Below are 23,383 nucleotides of genomic sequence, written 5' to 3' on the forward strand. Positions count from 1 at the left end.
TGCACAAGTGTCAAAGTGAAACATTTCAGGTAATAAAAACCTCTACAGAAGTTTGCAGAATAGGAATTAAAGTTTTAGAAGGCTGACATTAAGTGGATGTATCAATGTTTATCCCTAAACAAAATTAGGAAAGTTGTTGAAGAGCTAACACTGGGCAGGCTGATGGAAGTACAAAAGCAGCCAGTACCATAAAAAAATGTATCCATCATGATTAGTTAAGACAGTGTTTAATTGACGTGCACAGAATGCTAGAATGGAACAGAAAATGTCAAGACAAAGTATTATTTTCTCTCAGTATGTGAAAAGAGTAGGAAGAATCCATAGGAAGTTAAGACAAATAGAAGACAAAACACACAGAGATGACCTTTATAAGTTGACAATAAACAGGGATCTATGGAAGAACTAGATCAAATGTCAAAGAGAGAAGAATGTAAGGGAAGTTATTTAATAGATATATCTGCTTTGAAAATTATGTATGATTTAAAAGTCTGAAAGCCTGTTCATGTTTTCCCAAAACAGCTTATTTAAAAGTTGCCTTTTAAGTTAACTGTTTAACTGTTTGTGAAAACTTCTTCCTTCTCTGACTGCTGATATCCTAAAAAACAAGGGTCATTCATAACAGAAAAAACCTTTTGTTTTAAAAAAGAAAGTCTACACGCTCTACTACACTTTGATTCACTGAAGGCTTCCAGTATTTAGTATCCTGGTGTCTGTCCTGATGACAGATACAGCTTCGGTGTTCACCTTGTGGACAATCTTTAGAGATGGTAACAAGTTCTGGTAAGTTTTAGAATTTCCATGTAACGACAAAATAATGTTTCCTTATCATCATTACTCTGTGATATTGAAAAATTAAACAAATGGGAGAGAGTTGTAGCGTGAACAAGTCCAGTTGCATAGTGAACCAAGTTACAGAAACTACGTACAATTAAACTTCGTTGAGACCCCAATTTCCTTTTGTTACCAACATGCTTCAGTTTTGTTACAATACTATGCTTGGGATGCTTTAACTTTGCACTTTAAAATTTACATTTATAGATGATGATATCCTGCTATAGCAGTTCATGGAGAACACTGTAAGCCCTTCTGTACCAGCCCCTAATACCTGCTCTGCTTATCCCTTGAATCACATCACTTCCTTTCAATGCTCCCAACTATTTGACACAGGTTTATTCAACACTCAATTATGAAAAGAAATGCCATGCCCTTAAAAAACAACAAAAACCCCCACACATTAAAACATCCTGCACAATTACCATAAAATGAGTACGTTTACTAACGAAGTTATTCACAAATAGTAGGAAAGACAAGAAACGAATAGCAACTCCCTTCTTTTGGTTCTAATTCAAGAAATGCCTCTATTCAGCAAGGCACACAAATTCATGAATAAATCCCACTCAACTCAATTAAATTTAGGCAAATAAGCTTGAATTCTTTGCGATGCATCCTCCTGATCACAGACTGCACAAAGACCTCTAAGTTTGGTGGAAACTGAGACAGAAGACAAGGTGGTTCATAGATCTTCCAAACAAATGAACTCAAGCAATCCTTTGTTTCAGCAAAGCAAAGCAAGTGCTTCAGTTCCACCGACTCCACTTGAAGTGAAGCTCACATTTACATGATTTATTTCATCGAGGCCAGCATGAATAATAAAGGATCATACTCACTCATGTCTCTCGTAGCCGAGGGTTTCTCGGATAGACCATGCAACCTGGTAAGGGGAGGTTTGCTCTGAATCATCCCACTCTTCTCCACTGTCTTCAGACCAGTCCAGCCCTAAGGGAATTGAAAACATGAAAGGTGTGTGAAAAGTTTATCTACCTTGTCTAAGTCTCTGAGCAACCTATGGCACAAAAGATGAGTGTGTAGTGGAGTCACAAGCATAATTATGTTTGATTAAAACACATAATATTCTCAATTATGCAGGAAAAGTTACAGTAACAACTCCATTACAGTGTGCAAATAGCATGCACTGATTTTTGTCAAATTTGAGTTTTCCTTTTAAAATCCTTACTGGCTTCTTTATCCATAAGCAGTGGAAGAAAAATCATCAGCTTTCTTACACAAAGAAAAACATCACAAGTTTTCATAGCAAGCACATAGAATCTTTAGAGACAAGGTAAGAGAGAAGTCTCTGCCACAAAGAACTGACTGCCTGGCAATTTTTAATACTATGTGATCTAAATAGGCCACTTCCATGTCTGTTCATATTCTGACCCCTGCTCTGTGCCAAAACACCAGCAGAAGAGGAAAACGATAAGTGATGATACAGTAGGATCAACTTCTTATATGCACTGGCAGCCTCAGTTAGTCAAGCTAAACACAATCGTTGGACAGCCAGAAACAGAGTCCAGTAAGTTCTCAGGTGAAACATTTTATCTGGAGCTTCATCTTCTGCAGCTTTTTCTACATCCAGTGGAACTCTTGCCAATTCCTTGCACCAGGTGGGATAAAATCCTGTCGCTGCATTATTACTTTTTCACTTTCTTGTATGCTCCTCAAAAACAAAGCAGCAGTTGGGACAGAGTTAAGGAGCAGTTTAGTTTTGCTAAAAATAAACTAAACTACTGCATCTGAGATGATTCTGAAGTCAGATGCTTCAAATTTGGGAAATGCATCAGTACTTGGTCATCTGCTTTGAGAGACAAACACACATGCTTGGAATACAATCATCAGGAGCAACTTCAGCATTTAGAAGCAACACTAACACAAACCAGAAATCTCAGAAACCCTCTTTTTCAGGAACTTCAGCATCCTGAAAATTTTATTCTTGCTCCTATTTTTCGGATGGGCATTTGAACTAAATTAAGATGTTTTAAGACATTTGATAAAATGCCAGAATTATACTTTCAATTTAAATGTGGTGTTTTGTTTGGTTTTTTGTTTGGGTTTTTTTTTTTTTTTTTTTTACTCTCGCCTCTGCCATAAAGGAACCAAAAACCCCTTAATTATTGGATAAAGATGCGCACAATGGATAGAGTGTAACAAATTATCTACCCAAGGTTTTAAAATAAAATCAGAGGTTGCACTGTTTTGCTTCTAATGGGCACTGCAGAAATGATGGAACAAAATCTAATCCAGACTCAGCTATACTCACACTGCAGTTAAATTAATATCCAATTACATGGCTCTGATGTAGGTACACATAAAACTGGCTGCATCTTTTGAAAGATTCTGTGCAGTCATTTCTAGTGCTACTCCAGCATAAAACAGAAATCCTGAAGTTCCCTGAACTGGCATAACTACTCTTTAATATTAAAGGCATAGTATGAACAAATAACAAATAGATTTTCCACTCTCACGTAATTAATATGTGAATTCCATTACTTTGCTAAATATAAAATGTCCTAATTGCATACACATAGTTATGCATTTGCATAACAGGACATTTACAGGTCTATTTTTTTTTTCACTATGCCTCTTTTTTATGAAAATGTATTCTCTTCACCCCTTGAGAATGTCAAACATTAAACACAAAGTGATCTTTCTACAGTCTTTCAAAACACAGGTCACTTTCTAAGCTATTGGGGTCTATGACACTCACAAGTGCCTCTGGAGTTGCCATTCCTCAAAAGACCTGCATTATATATAGGACCATCAAAGCAGTTTTCTGAAGATCAATATCCTTTGGAGACATCCTATGGGATGCTAATTATTAATATCTTGTGAATAAATAGTCAAGCTATCCCATGAGAGCCAAAGGGCAGATCTTAATAGCAAATTTTAAAAGGTTAATTGAAATCGCAAAAATTACAGATGTTTGCAATTAAGATGTTATATGAAGAACGTCAGATATATTTGAAGGGGTTACTTTTTTAAGATCATAAATGGCATTCCTACTCTAGTAGCACACACTGACTCCTGTTTCCCTTTTTCCTGTCAGTATTTTACTTGTTAGAAAAGTACGATCTAAAACTAAGCAGAAAAGTAAGGTAACTTTGGAGGGTGAAGGAGATCACAAGGACAGCCAGGGCACCTAGGTCTGTATTCACAATCAGACAAACAAGCCACAAGGTCAGGTAAAGCTTCATAGAGAAGTACTGCCATAGCAGCAAGCTGCTTGTACTTACCTACATTTTTGCAAGTGGCAATTGATTATAACAGTTTCTAGATAATAAGGAAGGAGGAGACTGTTTCTGCACTGGTACACGGACAAGTCTCCACCTCTCCAGTTACCTTCCGTAACGGTGCTGCACTCCTGCAGCAGCCTGTTGCTTTTGTTCACCCACATTCTGGACATAAATAGGCCCAGTCAAGAAAAATTTCGTCGTGCTCCCATCTTCCCAGTCAAGTCAACTGGAAGTTTGGATCTGCAGAGAATGATGGGCCACATCTCCAAGCTTTTACTTGCACTCATTTTGTAACGTGCACTTGTCACATATTTAACATTGTATCTAAACTTGTCTTCTCCTGTAGGTAACAGCTGGCACCACCTTTACTACTGAAGTTGCAAACCTGTAGGATGTCTGTATCATCCAAGCAATGCTTTCTACACCTCAGTTTGACTTCTCAGATGGTTAACAGGACATTAAGAAGAATAAACAACCAAAATGCCATAAACCATATGCGATGGGTCCAGGCATTCCCTTTACAGAGAACAGGGCTAAAGAAAACACCAAGAGATTACCTAGTTCAGGGTTATTTTGTAAGGACCACACCTAGCAGGGCAGGGCTAGGAAGACATTCCCCTTTTGTCTTTTGGTTTCAGGTTAAAAAATAAGCAGGCAACACACTGACCATCTACCCACCTAAATGCGGAAACAGGTCAGCATCCAGCTGCTGTTTTCGAGTGCACAGTTTCACCAGTCTCTGTAGCCGGCTCACGCAGGACGCGTGCGGAGAGAAGGCTGTGGCTTTCATGAGGACCCGATCAGTCCTTGGAGGGTCCGTGACAGGAGCCCTAGCGGGTGGTAGGAGAGGCAGAGGTCTCTTGTTAGACAACTGCCGGGCTTGTGCTATAGTGTGTGTGGTGGGTGCCACTCCCTGCATTGGTAGGCTGGTGTTCGGAGGTTGAGGTGACTTGCAGACTACACCCTGCGGTAGCCCCGTCGGCTTTAACAAAGCTGATGAAGGTGGCAGATGGGAGTGCTGCTGCTGCAGAGGCTGCTGCTGCTGCAAAGGTGCAGGAAGGGGGCTAAAGTGCTCTTGGCGAACTTTTAAAATCTCTGTCTCTCTCTGGCGCTGCCGGTTTTGAGCCAACTTGCTCTGCAACTTTTTCCTCACTGTTGCCCCTTTCTTCAGGTCATCATCCTCCTCGTTGAAAGCAAAGGGGTCTTCTAATTCTGCCTCCAGGTACTGGAGAGGAAGCCGAGCCCCTGGAGGGGACAGGGACATCCCATCCAGTCCATTGGGCATCTTCAAGGCCAGGGTGGGCACTGTCAGACTGAAGGCCATAGCATCCATCTGATGCCTGACCTTTACCTCCTCTATGGGATCATTCTTTTTCTTCCTCTCCTTTTTCGGTATAAAGCCAAGTACCTGCAGGTGGCTGTTGCAGTACCTTTGAAACGTAAAAACAGTCAGTTATTAACTCAGCTCTTTTAAGAAAAATCTGAAGAAAACAGACATCACTAAAGGGAAACCCACAGGCACACCCATCTCGTGAATTTAGATCAAAACACAACAGGTTTTATAAGAAGTGTACACAACAGACACTTGTGGTGTTCCCAACCTGTAACAGAAAACAAAAACTTATACAAGTGACAATCTGCAGTCTCAAAAGTCTTCACTCATTATTCACAGGAGATTCACACACAACCATTCAAAATATTTACTCCAATGGACTGTCTGACACACAAAACTGTAAGAACTCAAGCCATTAACTCTGATCGTTTCAAAAGCTCCTAAGAAAAAGTACACTGAAAGCTGCTTCCCTTCATTTGGCTGTTCTTTCATTGGAAGTAGTTAATAATGTGTGTGCTGATAAAAATGTTATTATGAATTCCACTGTAGTGGGGAGCAGTTTCTTATATGGACAATCTCACTAGAGATACCTGCTGAGAAGGGTCACTGTTTGCACTTAATGAACAAGTAGCATAAATATTTAAGTTCTGTTTTAGTAGTTTAACATGATGAATTTTGTAGCCAGAGGATTAGCTGTGTGTTTTTCAAACAAAAATCTAGTTTAAAAGAAATTCTCTGCTGATACAAAATGTTACCATAATGCCAGGAATCATACATACAATCCACAAACATTGATTTTAAGCTCTTCAAATATAAAACAGCTTTGAAAGTCATGTTATTAAAAAAAAGGGAAGGGGGAGAAAGTCTTTGAAAGTTGGTCATTAAAAATAAAAGAAGAGTTACAAATCATAGCCACAGATAACATACTAAGAAGTAAACAATTAATTTTTGTCTGATTAAAACAAGCAGGTGATAGAAATGTAGGAATCATGATCTGATTCTTTGCCTGTTTCACATCGACAGGCCCTTCTGCCCCTGTAAAATGCCACCAGCAACCAGACTTCTGCCCTTTCAGCATCCCATCTATAACCTGCAGCTCATAGATGAAAACAAAGGCGAGGAAAAAGCAGTGTCTACATCGAGGTGTTAATGAACAAGCTAAGGACATAACCATGAAGGTATTTATGGACACGAATAAGGACAAGATATGGAAATATACCATGAAGGTATAAAACCTCAACAGTATGAATCTCAGAAAAGTAAGCTTTGTTCAACAAATAGGTTAAAATGAAATTATTCCTGGTCTTCATGGAGCAAAGATAACAGAAAAGCCCAAAATAAACCCCCTCAAAAGGTTTAACACTTCAGTTTAAGTGATTTTCCACTTGCTGTTCCACCCCTGAAGAAGCAATGTGTGAACTGCTTCTACAGGGGCCCTAAAAGGTAAAAAAGAAAAAGCAAATTCATATGTGCTCCTTAACAACTTCCATACATGTAGTTTCTCGAGGGATCCACACCCATAAGGATTCACAAGTCAGAAAAGGCTGAAAAATACTGCTACTTATTATTGTCTAAATAATTTGTTTGTTACATTAAGTTGTAAGTAATAAACGAATCTAAATGAGGCAAGCTGGAAGCCAGCAACGTGTGGAGTCCTTATTACAATACACTGTGATATTGTAAATTCATACTGAGAGATGCACTTCTAAAAATGAAATTATATAACGAGGCCTCCATAATGAGGGTTCAATAAAGCTTCCTTTAAAGTCAACAGCACTATTCCCATAATTAAAATTAAGCACTTCTAAAATACATTGTTTGAACAAGACTGAGGAGATCAGTTAGAACAGCACTTTCAGTATGACAGAAGAAAAAACAATAAACAGACAAGATGAATTCAATGGAATTTTTTCCCCTCTTATTCCAATAAAAAGAGGAGTTTGCTCAATGTGAATACTGCCTTTACATTGTTCAGAATTTAAATATTGCCACCTTGTGCTTATGCAGGAGCAGGGAGGTAAAACTGGCCAGGCTGTTTTCTTTGTGAAAACCAAAGAGAAAGCAAAACATAGAAAATGTGAATAAACCTATTAAAAGGTAATTAGCTTGCTAACATCCTCTGAGTTTTAGGCTACTAAGGGTTTTGCTCGTTCATTTAACCCTAACAGCATCATTTTTTATATGGCAGAGAATAAAGTTTTGGCTCTTACAACTGACTCTACTGCATCATGGAAAGCCAATGATATCTTAAAGCAGACACCACCTCTAGACACAAACCCATAGAATGGTGTTTTAGTTGGTCCTGACCCAAACTGGCTCCAACTTTCCGCAATGTGCAGAGCCTGGTGCAGACATTAGCTGACTCTGCTGGAACCAGTCTAGAACGAGCTGAGTTAAGGCAGTAAACTCTTTGCATGAGGCGTAAGCCCAGGGAAGGCATTAGTAGTTCATGCTCCATGGAGACAGATTGCTGGGAAGACTGGAATAGCACCTGCAAGGAACACAGTTCCTTTCACAAGGTTCTCACCCCGTTAAGGTCAAGCTGACCCTACAAGAGCCAATTCTGATGGCCCTGTCTTAGTGGTGCAATTTGTCATTTCTATAACGTGCCTGTGAGTTATTCTCAGCCGAGTATCTAATTCTCACACTGAGTATCTAATACAGTTCCCCCCCCTTCCTTACTCAGTGCCATGCAAGTGAGGTCGAATGCAGTCAGCACATAAGGTAAGAGCGGAGGGTTGATATCCACTAAAACTATCGTAACGTGAGGCACACAGAAGGTGACGGGCTCTGATGGCTTCAGACAGACACTTTCCCAGATGACTGGAAGGGTAAGAATCCAGACAGTGAAGTTTTCCACTTACTACTGTGTTCTGCTTCTCAACACATCCCTGACTGGTATCAAGTTCTGCCACTTATTTAAAGGAAGATCCAAATAAACTGGAGAGCATCTTGCACATTAACAAAATATTTAAGGATTCTCTTGAAAGAGGAGAGTTAGAGAGCAAATGGTATTTAACCCAGCTAAACTGTAATAGCCCTATATTTAAAAGTTAAGCTGAACTTCATTATCCATGTGTGTATTTGGATAAGAATTAGGAGATGTATTCAGAGGAAACACAGACACAGAATCCATGTCTGTATCATCCCGTGTATGTTCTTTAAAAAAACAAGACAGTGAATAGAGAAACTACACTTCAAATTAGGCAATGAAGTCATGCATAGGTTTAATTTGTAGTAGAACGCTAATGGTTAATAAGAAATCTCATAATATGGCAGCATATTAAACATCTTTGTGGCTGGTAGCATCTCATTTGTCTAAGGTCAAGTGATAATTTTTTTTAATTATCTGTGGACAGACTATGAAGCTTTTGGCGTATAATGCATGCGACTTGTTAAGACATTTTATCTTTAAAAGCATATAAGAAGACAGCTGTCAGAGCATCATACAGCCTGCTTCTGATCATGTACAGTTACATGTCGAAAACTGTGACAAAATGACCATCTGACAGTAATTTTGTGGCTTTTAATTTTCTGTGTACAAGTTAAGGACTCAAACATAGCAAACATCTTTATATCGAATGGAGTGTGAAAAAAGTCTCCTAAGAAACAGATACAGGTTTTCCTGCCAAAAAAAAAGTTTGGAGCAGGCACAGTCTCATCACTAGCATTCATTAAATTTTATTGTTAAAATTAAACTCTGCCCTGAGAAGCAGTCTTTCAAAATATTCTTTCAAACTATCACATCTTCTCATTTGAAATTAAAAGTTTATTTTCTCCTTCAGACACCTGCTGTCCTCTTCAAGTACTGTAATGTGACACTCACCATGCAATTGAATTATTCTAATATAACATACACCAGATGTCATGACCACACTTCACTTTAACTTGAGAAAAATCAAAAAGAACAAGTGTGAACTTAATTCAAGGTGTAAAGAAAAATCTCAAATTCCATGGGAACATACGAGACTTTAAAAAGTGTCATTAAGTACTATTATTTCTATTGTTTTTAAGTCTGACCTCTGGTAAACAGCAACTCTGGCTCAGTCAGCTCTTGCATCTGAAATTACAGCATACCATTTGCACTAACAATTTCCATGATCATTTCTGCGAGCTTATTTCCAAAGAGCCTCAATTGTACAGTAGCAAAGAAACAGTCACCGACTGTCAAATTATAGCTTGAAGTTATTAATCTCATGCCATTTGAGCGTTTGCCCTACAGCTTTTGACAAACATTCGTGGTTTTTTTTCCTCACTTCATCAGTCTCCACAACTGAAATGGCAGGTGAAGTGCAAGTTAATTTAGAGCATGGTCCAACTGTTGTTTCAAACAAGAGAGGGAGCTGCAAGCTGAGGAAGAAGTTCTATGTAGGGCTCAGTGGGAGCACTGCTAATAATGCAAAAGGTTAGTGAACAGCAGCTAATAATGTGAAAGGTCAGTGAATAGTGGTTTGATTCTTTTTTGGCATATTTTGTTTATATTTTAGGTTAAAAAAAGTCGCTTCCAACAGAACAAGCCTCAGATAATTAACACGCACATTAATTAAATACTGTGTTACCAGCAAAACCGGCAACAATGGCTGTGAAAAATTAAAGCAACATACAACTTGCAGACAAATTCTGCTATTTTAGCCCAAGCAACACCAACGGGACTGGTGTTCAGGTCTTGAAAAGCAAGGAAGAATGTCCTTGTGGTTACAGTATGGGCTGCAATTCAGGAAATCCGATTTGAATTCCCAGCTCTCCAACAAATTCAAGCACTATCTCTTGCAAGGCATTTAATACCTCGGCACCTTCATTTGGGCAGAGAAGGGGAGGTGAACTGGGGAAGCAAAGAAGAAAGGGAGTGCACAGCACTTTCCCAGCTGGCTCATCTGTTCTCAAGTAATATTCTATTCTGGTAATACAAAACTACAGATCGGTACCAAATCACAACCACTAAATTGTAATTCTGGATTTGTCCCCATGCGTCACCACTCCCTAAGCCCAGAAAGTATGCATTTGCAACTGTTTGTCTGGAAAAAGTGGATGGAAGTGTGTTATGGCACAGCTGGCCAAACAAGCAGGCATTTTAAGAGCATATACTGCAAGTGACAAAGCAAATTAATTAGAACAGCAGGTATGGAACAGCAGGTTGGACCCACAGTTTATAGTGAATTTGAGAAAAGCAATGAACTCTCCTGGGAGTAAGTTACTGCCCCCTTTCTGAGTACTTGACTCCCACAGAAAATAAAATGAAGATGAGTGGTCTTAAAACAAAACCCCCAAAGGAACATCCTGGAATTCAACCCACTCAGGCCAGCTCCTCCCTCACGCTGAAACCAGGTAGCATCTTAAAAGAAAACTCATGCCTGTACCCCAGACACTTCCCACTTAGACAAATAACCACAACTCACCTACGGTCCTCAGATTTGGGGATGGGGTTGGTGCAGCGTTGGCTGTTATACTTGGCCACATATTCACATTGCTTGAAGGGGGCGGTCTTGTCCTCCAGAACGTGTCTGATACAGAAGGCGTAGCCGTTAAGTCGCCTCTGCTTGCACAGTTTGGGGCTATATGAGCACAAGGGCTTATTGTCAACCTCAGAGAAGTGTATGTGTTTGCCTTCATACATCACGTGACTCTATTCCTTGTGAACATCAGCTGAAAGAACCAAAATATTAAGGTAAATCACATAAGGAAAAAAAAAATTGATTCAGTTGTAGGTTGCGTGTTTCATGTTGGCAGGAAAGAGGGACCCAAAACAATACCTGATTTTAAATCTTCTGGACCATATCAATGTTAAGAGAGAGCCCCAAGGACACCACTATCCTGGAATGATGACGAATCAAGATGAAGCAGATTGTCTAAGGAAAATATCAAAAAGGTCAAAGTCAGAATAAAATAGATACTACTACTGCTTAATAAGTAGACAGCCAGATGTAGCCACGAAACCTGTAGTTCAGCTCGCATCCAATAAGCCAGATCCACTAGCGCGATATGTAGTTTTCCATCAGTAGTCATGGATCTTTGGAAACACTGCAAGGAAATTATTGGGGAGAAAAAAAAGAATTCTACTGCCACCACACTTAAACCTGTTGAACAAAACCCCACTGATCTACCAGAAAGCGATTAGGAGCTACGGGTTGAAAAAGGTTAAGTGTCAGATTACATAACTTGCTTTCAAGAATCAAGTTGAATGATGATTAACCCACTTGGTTGCAGAGGTTTTACTTCAAGTATCCTTGCTTACAAAAACGCTGGCGACTGTCCTTGCTCTGCAAAATTTTAAGTTCATCAGGCAGTGCAAGAAAGCTTTTTCAAAAAAGCTTTACCACACCTGACGAACAGTCTTCAGATCTTGTAGCTGCCCACAGCTTCTGCAAGCATCAATATACAGCCCTTCTTGAGGTCATCATGGTTCTTCAGAGCTTTTCCTACCTTATTGTACTTATTTTAGGTAAATGCAGGCATTAATAATGTCAGAGGCAGTATTCCCATCAATGCCAGGAGGGCTGAAATGTCATTTCAGCAAGAGGCTCGGGGTTTTTTTTTTTCCGCCCCCTAAAATAGACTCCTACAGTGCAACAAAATAACAAATCCATGCAATCATAAGGTACTTTTTCATTTCCTAACACTATGGAGTCTTTGGCAATCATCTTTAACACAAACAAACCAACCAAATCCTCCACCCCCAAAGCAGCTTCAAATAAAATTAACAGTACATGTATTCTGCAGCTACTTTGCTACACCCAGCTTAGACTGTAAAAGGCAGCTTTTATTCAGAAAGGCCATCCTGAAGCACTGGAATAAATTCTTTTGAACACGTTATATTCCGCGCTCCGTTCAGTTTCATATGTGTTATATACCAAGCAAAGCAACGTACATAGAGGTGATATTCAGGAAATACGTAATAAATTAGAGGCATGTGACAGGTGTACAGGTTACCACTCCAATTAACACGATTGCAAGGAAGGAGCCTGCACAGACTTTGCAGGAAAGACGCAAGTTCCCCTTGCAAAGGTACAAACCTGCACTTCCCGCTGCATGAAAGCACCTTGAGAAATGACAAATAGAAAATCAACTTTAAGTCACTACAGCAAAACGAAACACTCTGTCACACCTCTAACAGTAAACTGCAAAAACCAGGCCTTTCATTAGCATATATTTAGCTGTAGAAGCGGGACAGAAGACTACTAAACATTTAAAACCACACTTAAAATTCTCGAAACAGTTGTATGTGCACATGTGCGGCACACCCAGCATACAGAATGGAGACATGTACTATAAAACGTAACTGGCACAAGTGCGAGAAAACTGATTAATCATTTAATTAATAGTTAATCACTAATATTAAGGATGATTTTGTATTTCCTCTTTATACACACAGCTCCCTTTCCATGCACACACCCCCAGGGGAAGGGGGCTCCTGCTTTGCTTACACCAGATCAACACAACACAAGCCACAAGCACCGACAAATACAGTTTCAATCACCTTTCCCAACTTCACTCAGTGCAAGGAAGCACAGGAAAGTACGGAGCACATACTACATATATTTAAAACTGATCACTGACCCTCCACAACGCACCAGTTCTAAGAACAAAAAAAGTTCATTGTTGGCTGTGCCCTTCAAAAAGATTGAATGGGAAGAGGGAACTATCTCTTCCTTAGCATGCTGAGAAACAAATAATCCTTTCAGACATCTTTGTTAGGGCAGATACTGACTTTACACGTCAGTATTATCCAGCAACAATGTGAAAGAAAATCATAAAGCCCCTGGTGACATGCCCACTATGGGAGCTGTGACCTTGGCTTGGGAGACAGCCTCCTTCACGACTACGGCAGCAAAAGTAATCAAATGAGTCTTAACTAATTGCATCTCATACACACAACGAAGTTGACAGAAAGCCTTTTGCCCTGGACTTTGCTTCTCTTGACAGCTAACCAAAGCTTGTGTTTGGTGGCATATCAGACAGGTCGAAAAACTTGCAAGAACAAGTGCATCTTGCAGTTGGGGTGACTCACGTGCTGTTCCATATTCCTTTCGGTTTTGTTTACCACTTTCGTCTAAGTGACTACTATCATGCTTTGCAGAGTTTTTGACGGATCAATGACCTTCTCCTCTTTCCCACAAGCCAGTAATATTTCTTTTCTGGAGGTTATCACGTGACAGACCAAAGAAAACAAGTTCCACAGGACAGTTCCAAAGTAAACAGTGAGAAATGCATACCTGGTGTGCCTCCGTTAAGTTGCTGTAAAGAAACCGCTCCACAGTTCCCAGCCACTATAATCCTGGATTTATTCTTGTGCCCCCAGTCTTATTTTTGGATTTAACTGGACTGCATCAAGGCAGGCATAGTATTGTACTTCTCATTTGTCTGAAGGACATAGGGCACAAGTACAATGCCATATGAAACATTTAAGCAAAAATACTGACAATAATCCTCAGGGAAACCAATGAGCTTGAACAAGGAATAGTTGGGCCTATATATACACTAAGAGAAGCTCATGCAAATATAATCATGTTAAAAAAACTGATAGGAATCAATTAGTGCAACTACAGTGCAATGAACATAAAGAAAGCTAATATACCTAGCAGCCAATGCTCTATAATAGAAAACCCTACAGCAACTCTCTCAAACTTGTAATTATATCTTTATTGGTAGATTCCGAAACAGAGGCCCCAAAAGACCGTGGCGCTGTGTGGATACACTGCCAGGATCAGAGACTGAAGCTGCACTTAACCTAAGAAGAGCTTTTTCTTTTTACTTCCATAGCATGCCATATATCTATATAACAAAGATATTTAAGTCTATTGATTCTGATTTAATCTTATGCAGCATTTTATTTTAAACAAAATATACAGGAGTTCTTAAGAGAGTTTTTTTGCTGCTACATAAAAAGTAGCACAAGCATGGAATAGGCACATGTCGCTTCACTGAAGAGAACTGAAATTACACTTCGCTAAATAGTGGGTGTGGGACAAATTATTTTTGTCCCACAGGATTCAGTAAGAGATGACGGAAACATGGACTTCCCCTGGAAAAATCAAATACTTAAGCAGCTGTACTTCACTGCAAAAATATCAGGGTACAAAACTTTCTGGAAGCTGTTTCGGGTTTTGCATTTATACTCTACATTGAAGCTGCAGAAAGGTTTAGCAGAAACATAATTCACACCTGCATACGCTCAAACTGCCTTTTGCCACGACCCATGAATGAGAAATCAGAGGGTGCTTCTTGAGGAACACAGATTTTTTCCTTAAACAACTGCTTCTAAATAAAAGATTTTGAGCTAGTCAGAAGCAATGGGGCAAAAAAAGAGAAGCGAACTCCAAAAGGTGCGCCATTGCCAAATGATGTAAGACCTGCATGAGGTTTAAAAAGTCATTGTAGGGGATAAAGTGAATACAGAATGGCCATATACCACATCACACAATATTTGAACTAGGGGTACTTGATGAAGACAGTAAGAGATTGACACAATACATATTAAAATAGTATTTCTTCCTTTTTACTACTCACTACTGCTGGAACTTGCTGTCACAGGAGGCTATGGAAGCAGACAGTATCATCAGGTTCAAAAAGACCACAGAAAAGTTCTTAGGCAATGGGAACATAGGCGATGTACCTGCTAGCATGCCTAATTTAACAAATATGGATGTTGGAGAAGAGAACACTAAAAAGCAGCTGGGCTTTCATGCTCTTCCTAAATAGCATCACTTACTCCTACTGCCCAAGACAGATCGACCCCTGATCTGACCCAGCACGGTATTTCTTACGTTCCACAGGACAACAGAAGGTGGTTTGGAAAGTGACTGTAAAAAAAAAAAAAGAGAAATGAAAGACCTAAACACACACAGGTACAGCTCCCAACTGCTTTTAGTACCGGCAAGGAGGCCTCGCCAGTTCCCTTGCAGCGCACACCAGCTCCAAGAGAACAAAGCCGTAGCTCTGCACTCCATATATCCTCTCCCATCATACAGAAATTTGGTACCTGACATCATCTTGTAGTCTACAGGGAAGTTGATGGCCAGGTCACTATTAGAAAGCCCAAAGCATTATAGCCCCAACACTCAACCAGTAATTTTGAGAAAATACCATGCTGAAAATATTAGAATATTTTAAAGCATGTGGGTTGGATACATTCTTAAACATCTGCTCAGAATTTTACATTCAACATACGTTAGACCCTTTTAGGCAATGGAATCCCCAAATGCGTTGTAAATTGCAAGGCAATTACATGTCAGTGGTTAAAAGATGTATAATTAAGAGGACTGAACTCAGAGCTTCACACATTGCATCCAAACAAAAGCCACGATTAAAGAGGTCTGAACTGTGTTGTTTTGCATTTGCTAATCCTAGTGCAGATTTCACATTAAATTGCTTGGTGTGTTCATGACATCTCACAGACAAGGTACATATGCTTCCAAAAGCACCAGAGCTTGGTGCCAGAAGTAGAACATGGATCTGCAAGAACCTCAGCTTTTCCACAAACACAAATAGCATAAATAGCAGTTTTGCTGATCGCTCAACTTGACCAAGAAAGAACAATTCCCTGCGTTGCCACTGTCTGACCCTTTTGCTGAGACTAAACAGTAAATACATAGATTTTTAAGACGTTTGAGCGACATGGAATTTCATCCACTCAGAGATGAACAGAGACCATAAAATCATCGCAAAAAGATTTGCATTTAAAGCTCCCTTACAGTAAAACCTTTCAGTAGTATTAGTAAAAACTATATTATTAAGAGACAAAGCAAAAACATTCCTTTTTTCTATTTCATACTAAGAGACCTTAGGCAACTAGTACGTCTCCTGTGAAGTGGTCTGTTCTACCAAGAGAAGCTGCACCACATCTAATTGTGGTCGACATCAACACCACAAACTTACAACTTCTGTCCTCGTTCTGTGATCTAACCAAAACTTTGGCTTATTTCTGCTCATTTAACAGCTCCATTCTCTACTACGTTCAGCTATAAAACCAAGCCTGCTGCAATTCTGGAAACAAGAGTCTTTCTGTCAGTAAAAGCATCCAAATTGAGATGGAAAACACTGGGAAGCAACTGAAGTCAAGTACAAGAATTCCTGTAGGGAATATCTTTATTAGCTAGAGTACAATCCTTACTCAAGGAGACCTCTGAAGAGCCCCGCACAATTCAAGGTTCTGCACACACATGCAAGTATCTGACAGATCAAGGCACTTCACAGGTTAAGATCTTACTAGACATTTTTAGTTACCACCTGGAACTATATTTTGGACTTTTTTTTCATACATTAAAATCTACCTAGGAAGACAGCAGCAGCAATGTTGTCCTCATTCTGCCTTATCAGAAAGCTTTTTACTTCAGCTCTGCAAAAAGGCAGTTTATGTTGCATAAGGATATATCAACAGAAAAGCAGCAGTATATCTTAGGCAATACTGGTAACACCAATATAATGCAATAAATATAGAACAAAATTTAAGTATTATGCCTAATAATAACAACAACAGCTAGAGAGCTTATACATTTGTAAGAAGTTTCCATCAACAGCAGAAAACATAAGTAAGAGGAGGGAAAACGACTCTTTTTGTTCCAAAACTAAACGGATTCTTCTTTTTGTTTTGCTACACAAAATGAACTTAAGCAAGAACTTTAATTCATCTGATTCACTCATCTGATAAACAATACCTTAAAGAAAACCCGACAAAGACACCCCAAAGCCTAAAAAACAACTAACATGTAAGACTCCTGGAATTTTAGAAACTCCAAAGGATTTCTAAAGAGAAAAGATGTTAAGCAGGAAGATTCATAGCTGTTGCTAAGAGCACATTTCTATAGATTTCTATAAAATAATTTCCTAAACATGGCTATTCCTGACCTAAGGTTCAAGACAGGCTCCATATCTTTGGAAGTTTGTTGAACACAGATTTCTTTATTTGAGCAGAAGGTCGCAGGCCCCAGCCCAGCAATCACATCCTCACAGGCAGATTCTCATGCTTGCACAGACACACACGTACTTCAGGGGGGCTACAAACAGACCCAGGTTTTGCCAGGGCAGCCTTCAGATCAGCAACAGAGGGAACATTCAGGCCACTGCAACCTCGCAGAGAGGCACTGTAAAACATTATATCAAAATATCAAAACTATGAGCCTGAGAAAAAGCAGAGACTAAGCATACCGCAGCATACCTTGCATCTGTACCCAAAAAAAAAAAGCTGCAAATCCAAGTCTTTTCTTTATTCAAGTAACAGATAACCTGCGCTTGCATATGAGGTTAAACAAAATACTTTAGTCTTATTTTAAGTCCCAATGCTGCAAAGACAAACAAGCTTATTACCACACAATACAGGAATATTATTCTTGCTTCAGTGGGAATACTCGATAAATAACATAAAGTAGTGCAGCTTCTCACAGAGCAGCCTTTTAGCAGTTATAAGCTATCAAAGTTTCAATATGGTATTACAATAAATTTGCACCTCCTGAGGATTTACCACACTGTGAGAATACAGTACATGCAACTCCATAGGACCAGGCCCTACGCGCAAATTCATTCACTCATCATAAAAATATTGAAACAACAAAATAACTCCCACCAAGTAAATTTCGAGTTGCTTTCTGTAGATGATTTAGCTTTACAATTAATAAATCTTGCCTGGTGTATGTATATATTAGAAAAAAAAAAAACCACATAAAAGGCTGAAGATGGATGCAAAAATGTCTCCAGGTTGTATGTGACAGCTTCACAGCAAACATGAGCACTCCGGTTCATCGATCTGCAGCGATACCTGGCCGGTGCAGCCTTAGTGCGCAACACTGCCAGGGGTGCCCACATTCAACTATGGGCAAATGATGCGTTGCCCTAAGTTTGCCAATTTTCTTTTTAAGCCTAACAATCCTTAAAAACTGAGAACAGCCTTAAAATAAAACCTTCATCGTATGTTGTTAAGTAACAAAGTTAGAACTAACTATAGGTCTACATATTTTAATCATATGGCATAATAGAAGGCTTTAAGGTAAGCATTACTGTCATTTCCAAAATTCATTTGAGGTTACTTGTACAAAGACATTAGCATTTTGAGCTAAAAGACATATTAAGGAACGCTTGAGCAAAACTAGACACCTCCCACCTTAGAAACCAGAGCTACTTCACCTGTGCGGGGTGAAGCGCGTCGGTGGGTTTTCCACTGGACTCACTTCACAACTACCAGACGTTTTTTTATCCCTGGAAAAAAAGCATCCTTTCATTTCCAGTCCTGGGGGTGGTGGCACCTCACAGAGACCCCCCTGCCCCGGTGGGCCTGCAGGGACATCCAGGGTCCCCCGGCAGGGACAGGAGAGAGGGACAAGCCCAGACCCCTGGCTGTGTGGGGGCCGCTGCACAACCCCAGCCCCCGGCTGCTGCTGCTGCCCCCGTCCCGCTGGCGCCAACCGGGGACACCGGGGCGGCTGAGGGAGCCCGGCCCGGGCCCGGCGGGGCGGTAGCCCCGGCACATGGCGGGGTGCGAAGGCGAGGCCGAGGCAGCCCCTCGCTCCCCTCCCTCACCCCCAGCTTCGGGGGCCGGGCCCCCCCCATGTGCCGCCAGCTCACGGGGTGGGGAGGGCAAGTCTGACGGGCCTCCCCAAACCGCCCCTCCACCCCCTCCCAAAAGTTGTGAGGCGAATCACCCCCCGCCGCCCGCCCGGCCGAGAGGGGACACCGGGCGGGGGGACACCGGGCGGGGGGGACCCGCGGCTGAGTCTCGGGGCGCCCCCAACCCCCCCGGCCCCATCCCCACGGCCGCGGGGAGCGCGGCGGCGGCGCGGGGGAAGGAGCCCCCTAAAAAAGCCGCCAAACTTTCCAGGCCGCGGCCCCGCACGCCCCGCGGGACCGGCACCGCCTCCGCCGCGGCGGCCCCGGACCGGGCTGGGGGACGGGGTGCCCCCCCCCGGCCCCCCCAACCACCGCCGCTCATTAAAAGTCTTTTCGGCAAATTAATGCCGCCCCCAGTTCCCCCCCCTTCAGCCCGCGGCCCCCCTCGCCCCGCCGGGGTGGGGGGAGCGGGGGGAGCGGTCCCGGCCGAGGCGCCCCCGCCGCCTCCCCCCAGCCGCCAAGCTCCGGCGGCGGCGGGGCTCGGCCCGCTTTGGGCCCGGGGCCCGGCGCGGGGGGCCCGGCAGGGCGGGGAGCGGAGCTGCCCGGCCGCGCCGCGCTGAGGCCTAGCGCCCCCCCGCCCCCGTTCTCCCCCGCCGTCCTTCACCTCCCGGGCAAAGGCGCCGCGACGCCGCGCCCCGACCCTCCCGCTGGGCCCCGGCCACCGTCTCACCCCCCTTCGGCACTCGTCTCGGCGCCCGAAAGCTTCAAAAACCCCCCCGGCTCCCCTCACCCCCCGCTGCGGCCTACATCGCCCCGGCCGATCCCCGGCCTCGCGTAGCCCGCTTCCCCGCCCGCCCTGCACCCTTCGCACCGCCTGCCGCGCTACGCGAGCCCGGGGATGCAGGCCGGGCCTGGCTTACCTTTCCAGCTGCTTTTTTTTTCTCCTCTCTCTCCTCTCCCCCCTTTCCCTCTGTTGGGCTGACAGATCAGAGTTTCCTCCCCAGCAGAGGGACTGGGAATGGGCTCGGGCTCTGTGCTGAGAAGCTGCTGCCCCCCTGGCTCTGAGAAGATCCTGCTTTTTGTGGGGAAAGAAGCTTTGGGGGCTCTTTATTATTTTAAAACTACAAAGTGCTCAGAGGGTAGGTGATTATTAAGGGGAATCCCTGAATATATTCTCCAGCAAAGAAGGCAGGGCTGCTGGGGCTGCTCAAGAAGAGAGCCAGCAGCCTCCTACAGCACCACTACAGGCACTGAGAGTACATAACATCAGAGAGCGGCTCCTCTGCCCTCCAAAACAACAACTTTCCTACCATCTTGGAGGTAGTAGAGAGGGAGAGAGGGAGGGGGAAAAAAGTACAGAAGGTTTTTATAAAGTGTCAATTTGGAGGAGGGAGCCAAATGGCCAAAACCAAATTTTTTAAAATAATTTATGTGATTTTTATTTTAAATAAAAATGAAATGCAAAGGCGTGTGGCTGAAGAACTAATTTTCTTTATAACCTGTTAAGACCAGCTTTCTGGGGAAAAAAAATAAAGGAGGTACGGTAAAAAATATATATTTTTTTAGTAGCTTTGTTTTTCTTTAAAAATTAAAAAATCGGATTTTTTCATGCAATTTTAAAGTTCGTAACTTTTTTGTTGTTGTGTGATAGCTCTAAAAATTAATGCGTAATTGTGAAAGTTAGTGTAACTTTTTTTGGTACTTGTACTCTCAGTCGAACAGCTGAGATTGATGTGGGATAGTTTGCTGTGACTGTACCATCACGTCTTTCTCCCTCTCAAGACTTTGTAAATAAAACTGGATGTACAGGTAGGAAAAAAAACCTATATTTTTATTTTAATTTTTTTTTCCTAGAATATGCCACGTGGAGAAGCTATGGGGGATTTAATGCAAGTGAGTGGAACCTGTGATATATATCTGAGAAATTCTGCTAATCTGTCATAAATTTAGCGTTGTCTGCCCCTCGGGGTGGGATGTGGAAAAGTAAAGCTTATGGCAAGAAATTTGGAAGCAATAGTTGAGTTTTGGTTTTAACATTTTCAAAGCACTTTGCAGCCTTCTAAAATCTGTTTTGGTTCTTTTTAAGTTACTGTTGTGATTTGGGGGGCCTTTGTTCTTTATATTTATGAATACTGTTATTCCTGGCTTCTTCACAGAGTTAAGAAATGCTATTAATTTATACTACAGTATCTTGTAATATAAAATAGTCATTGTGTTTTTCTTTGTTGCGGATGTTTTTAATAGACTGTAAAAAATATATGAAGTGCTGTCAAAACAATGTGATATGCTACGGTGTATCTATAGGTGAAGACACTGATCACTGTCTTCAGCTGACCTATGATAATGTTTCTTGCAGTAGGATGAGAGATGAACTGCAAAGATGCCTTTTTATTTGTCCCGAAGGAAGAGGAAATGATTAGGAAACTAATGAGCTATACATTAAAAAAAAAATATATAAGTTTTTTCCATTGTAAAAATTATTCAGGTGGTGTAGGCTACTTGAAGTGCAGTCAGACTAAGGTCGGATGAATGAAGGTGTTGAATTACTGAGCATATTATCAGCCTCTCCCCTTCCTCTGTCAAATCTGAAAGTGTTGGTTTAGCTCAGTTGCTGTAACCTTAAAAAAAAAAAATTCTTGAATTTAGATACATTCCCTTTTCAAAACATACTTTCTGAGCTTGCCTACCTAGTCTAGTGAGCATAGTTTGTGATTATAATGGGGTTTTCATTTATTTAAATTAGTTTGAATGAAAGTACAATTAAAAGTCAGCTGGTCTTTGCGTCAAACTGCGTGTTTTTTGTTCAGCAGGATTTTTTTTTTAATTATGGTTAGTCTACCTAGCACATTTTAATAATCCAGAGTGTTGTATTCTATGGAGTTACTGCATAGGAGGTGTTTTCCTCTATCAGATAATTAATCCATTAAATGCATTATTCTGCTCTGATATTAGAAAAACAAGAAAAAATAAAATATGTTCCTCCTATATTGTATTTGAAAAGATTTTGCTTTTTTTTTAGAAGTAATGCGATAATTAGTGTACTTCATAACCTCACCAGTCATTGTGGGCTTTGGAGCATGAAGTATAATGATTCTTTTTGTAAGATTTTTATATAAAGAATACTCTTATATTCTATATCTAAAATTAATTACAGGCATGACAGGGATTACAAATGTTGGTCATATGTAGGATGATTTTAAAAAACCCTTTTGAAATTATTTAATTTATTGAAATAAATTATCTCAGTGGATTCAGAAATTCAACAGATGCAGCATAAACTAATATTTCCATTTCCTTTATTCTAAATAAATAAAGGACCAAATTCTCAGACCCCAGGTTTGCAAGTGCTTGATTCAGAAGTGTTTGAAGAATTACTCAATACTTGTGTAGAACTCGTTACCAAGTCCGTAGGGTTTTGCTAGTGTTGCAAATTCAAGTTTCTGTGCTAAGTGATTTATTGTATCCAGTATTATATTAAATGAGAGTATTGCTACTTTTACCTGTAATTCAGTAGCTCAGTATAATTCAACTATAATTCAATTTAGTTCTTTCTACTGTATTATTAAGGCATTTTTAGTGTTTTAGGAAGAGAGGTGTTCCGTGAACAACGGTGTTTCTCTGGTACTCTTGAACATCTGTCCAGCACACTGAGGGTTGTCTTAGTATTTTTTTAAATGGGATGCAGATGATCCAACGTGTTAACGAAATGGTTCAGAAAGCACTTGAGAACCTGAACACAGGAACAATATTAAACCCTTTCTTTGGCTTATGTGCTCGGCTTTGCAGATACCAACTTTAATCGGATTACTTGCATGCCTAAATTTAAACATGCACCATAGGAGTATTACACATTTTGGTGACATCCTGCGATTTGTTTGATGTGTGTTAATTGCGAAGCCAGAAGTTTAATGCTGAGGGAAGATTTTGACTCTAGATTGGAACACAAAAACTGAAATGAGATATTTTTTAGTTTCTTTTACCAAAAAAAAAGAGAGGACAAAGAGGAAAAAATAACTAGATCTTAGTTATGTGGACTATTGTGTAATAATTCAACAGAGAAAGTAAAATCTATATGTTATGGATGGAGAAATTTATTTAATGAAACTCTATTTACCTGAGAGGATTAAATGGATTCTCTTTTTAGTAACTTACTGAAAATTGGAAATATTATTTGAATTGTTTTGCTGATGACAAAATGTTACACAGTAACACTCTAAAGGAGCAAAGTCTGCTAGCTTTAGTTATGCGAAATTAAAAGAAGATTTAAAAGAATTTTTTTTTTAATCTTTATGGACAAGACTCTAAGTTGGGAAATGCATAATTTTGATAGAGCAGAGCAGTGCTGATGCGTCTCACTGGTATTAATAGTGAGACACAGGCAGTGACATTAAATAAAAAACAAAATTATGATTAGACACATTCTTCTAAGCAACGTCTTGAGCAGCAG

General features: G+C 40.7%; 1 protein-coding gene across 5 annotated transcripts in view; it reads right to left on the reverse strand.

Annotated features, from left to right (window-relative positions):
* Positions 1-20,209, reverse strand: part of INO80D (INO80 complex subunit D) — a 42,991-nt gene extending 22,782 nt beyond the window's left edge. For 3 of the 5 annotated variants that reach the window (XM_065637297.1, XM_065637296.1, XM_065637293.1), the window contains exons 1-6: positions 19,857-20,209; positions 18,517-18,588; positions 11,154-11,249; positions 10,800-11,046; positions 4,749-5,500; positions 1,668-1,776 (exon numbers count right to left, since the gene is read on the reverse strand). In XM_065637297.1, coding sequence (XP_065493369.1) covers positions 1,668-1,776; positions 4,749-5,500; positions 10,800-11,017 — 1,079 coding nt within the window. In that variant the 5' untranslated portion in view covers positions 11,018-11,046; positions 11,154-11,249; positions 18,517-18,588; positions 19,857-20,209. Of the gene's footprint in view, positions 1-1,667; positions 1,777-4,748; positions 5,501-10,799; positions 11,047-11,153; positions 11,250-18,516; positions 18,945-19,856 lie in introns of those variants that run through there. The other 2 variants (XM_065637295.1, XM_065637294.1) reach the window with 2 other exon arrangements.
* Positions 20,210-23,383: the final 3,174 nt, after the last annotated feature.

This window comes from Caloenas nicobarica, chromosome 6, assembly GCF_036013445.1.
Source record: "Caloenas nicobarica isolate bCalNic1 chromosome 6, bCalNic1.hap1, whole genome shotgun sequence".
NCBI lineage: Eukaryota > Metazoa > Chordata > Aves > Columbiformes > Columbidae > Caloenas > Caloenas nicobarica.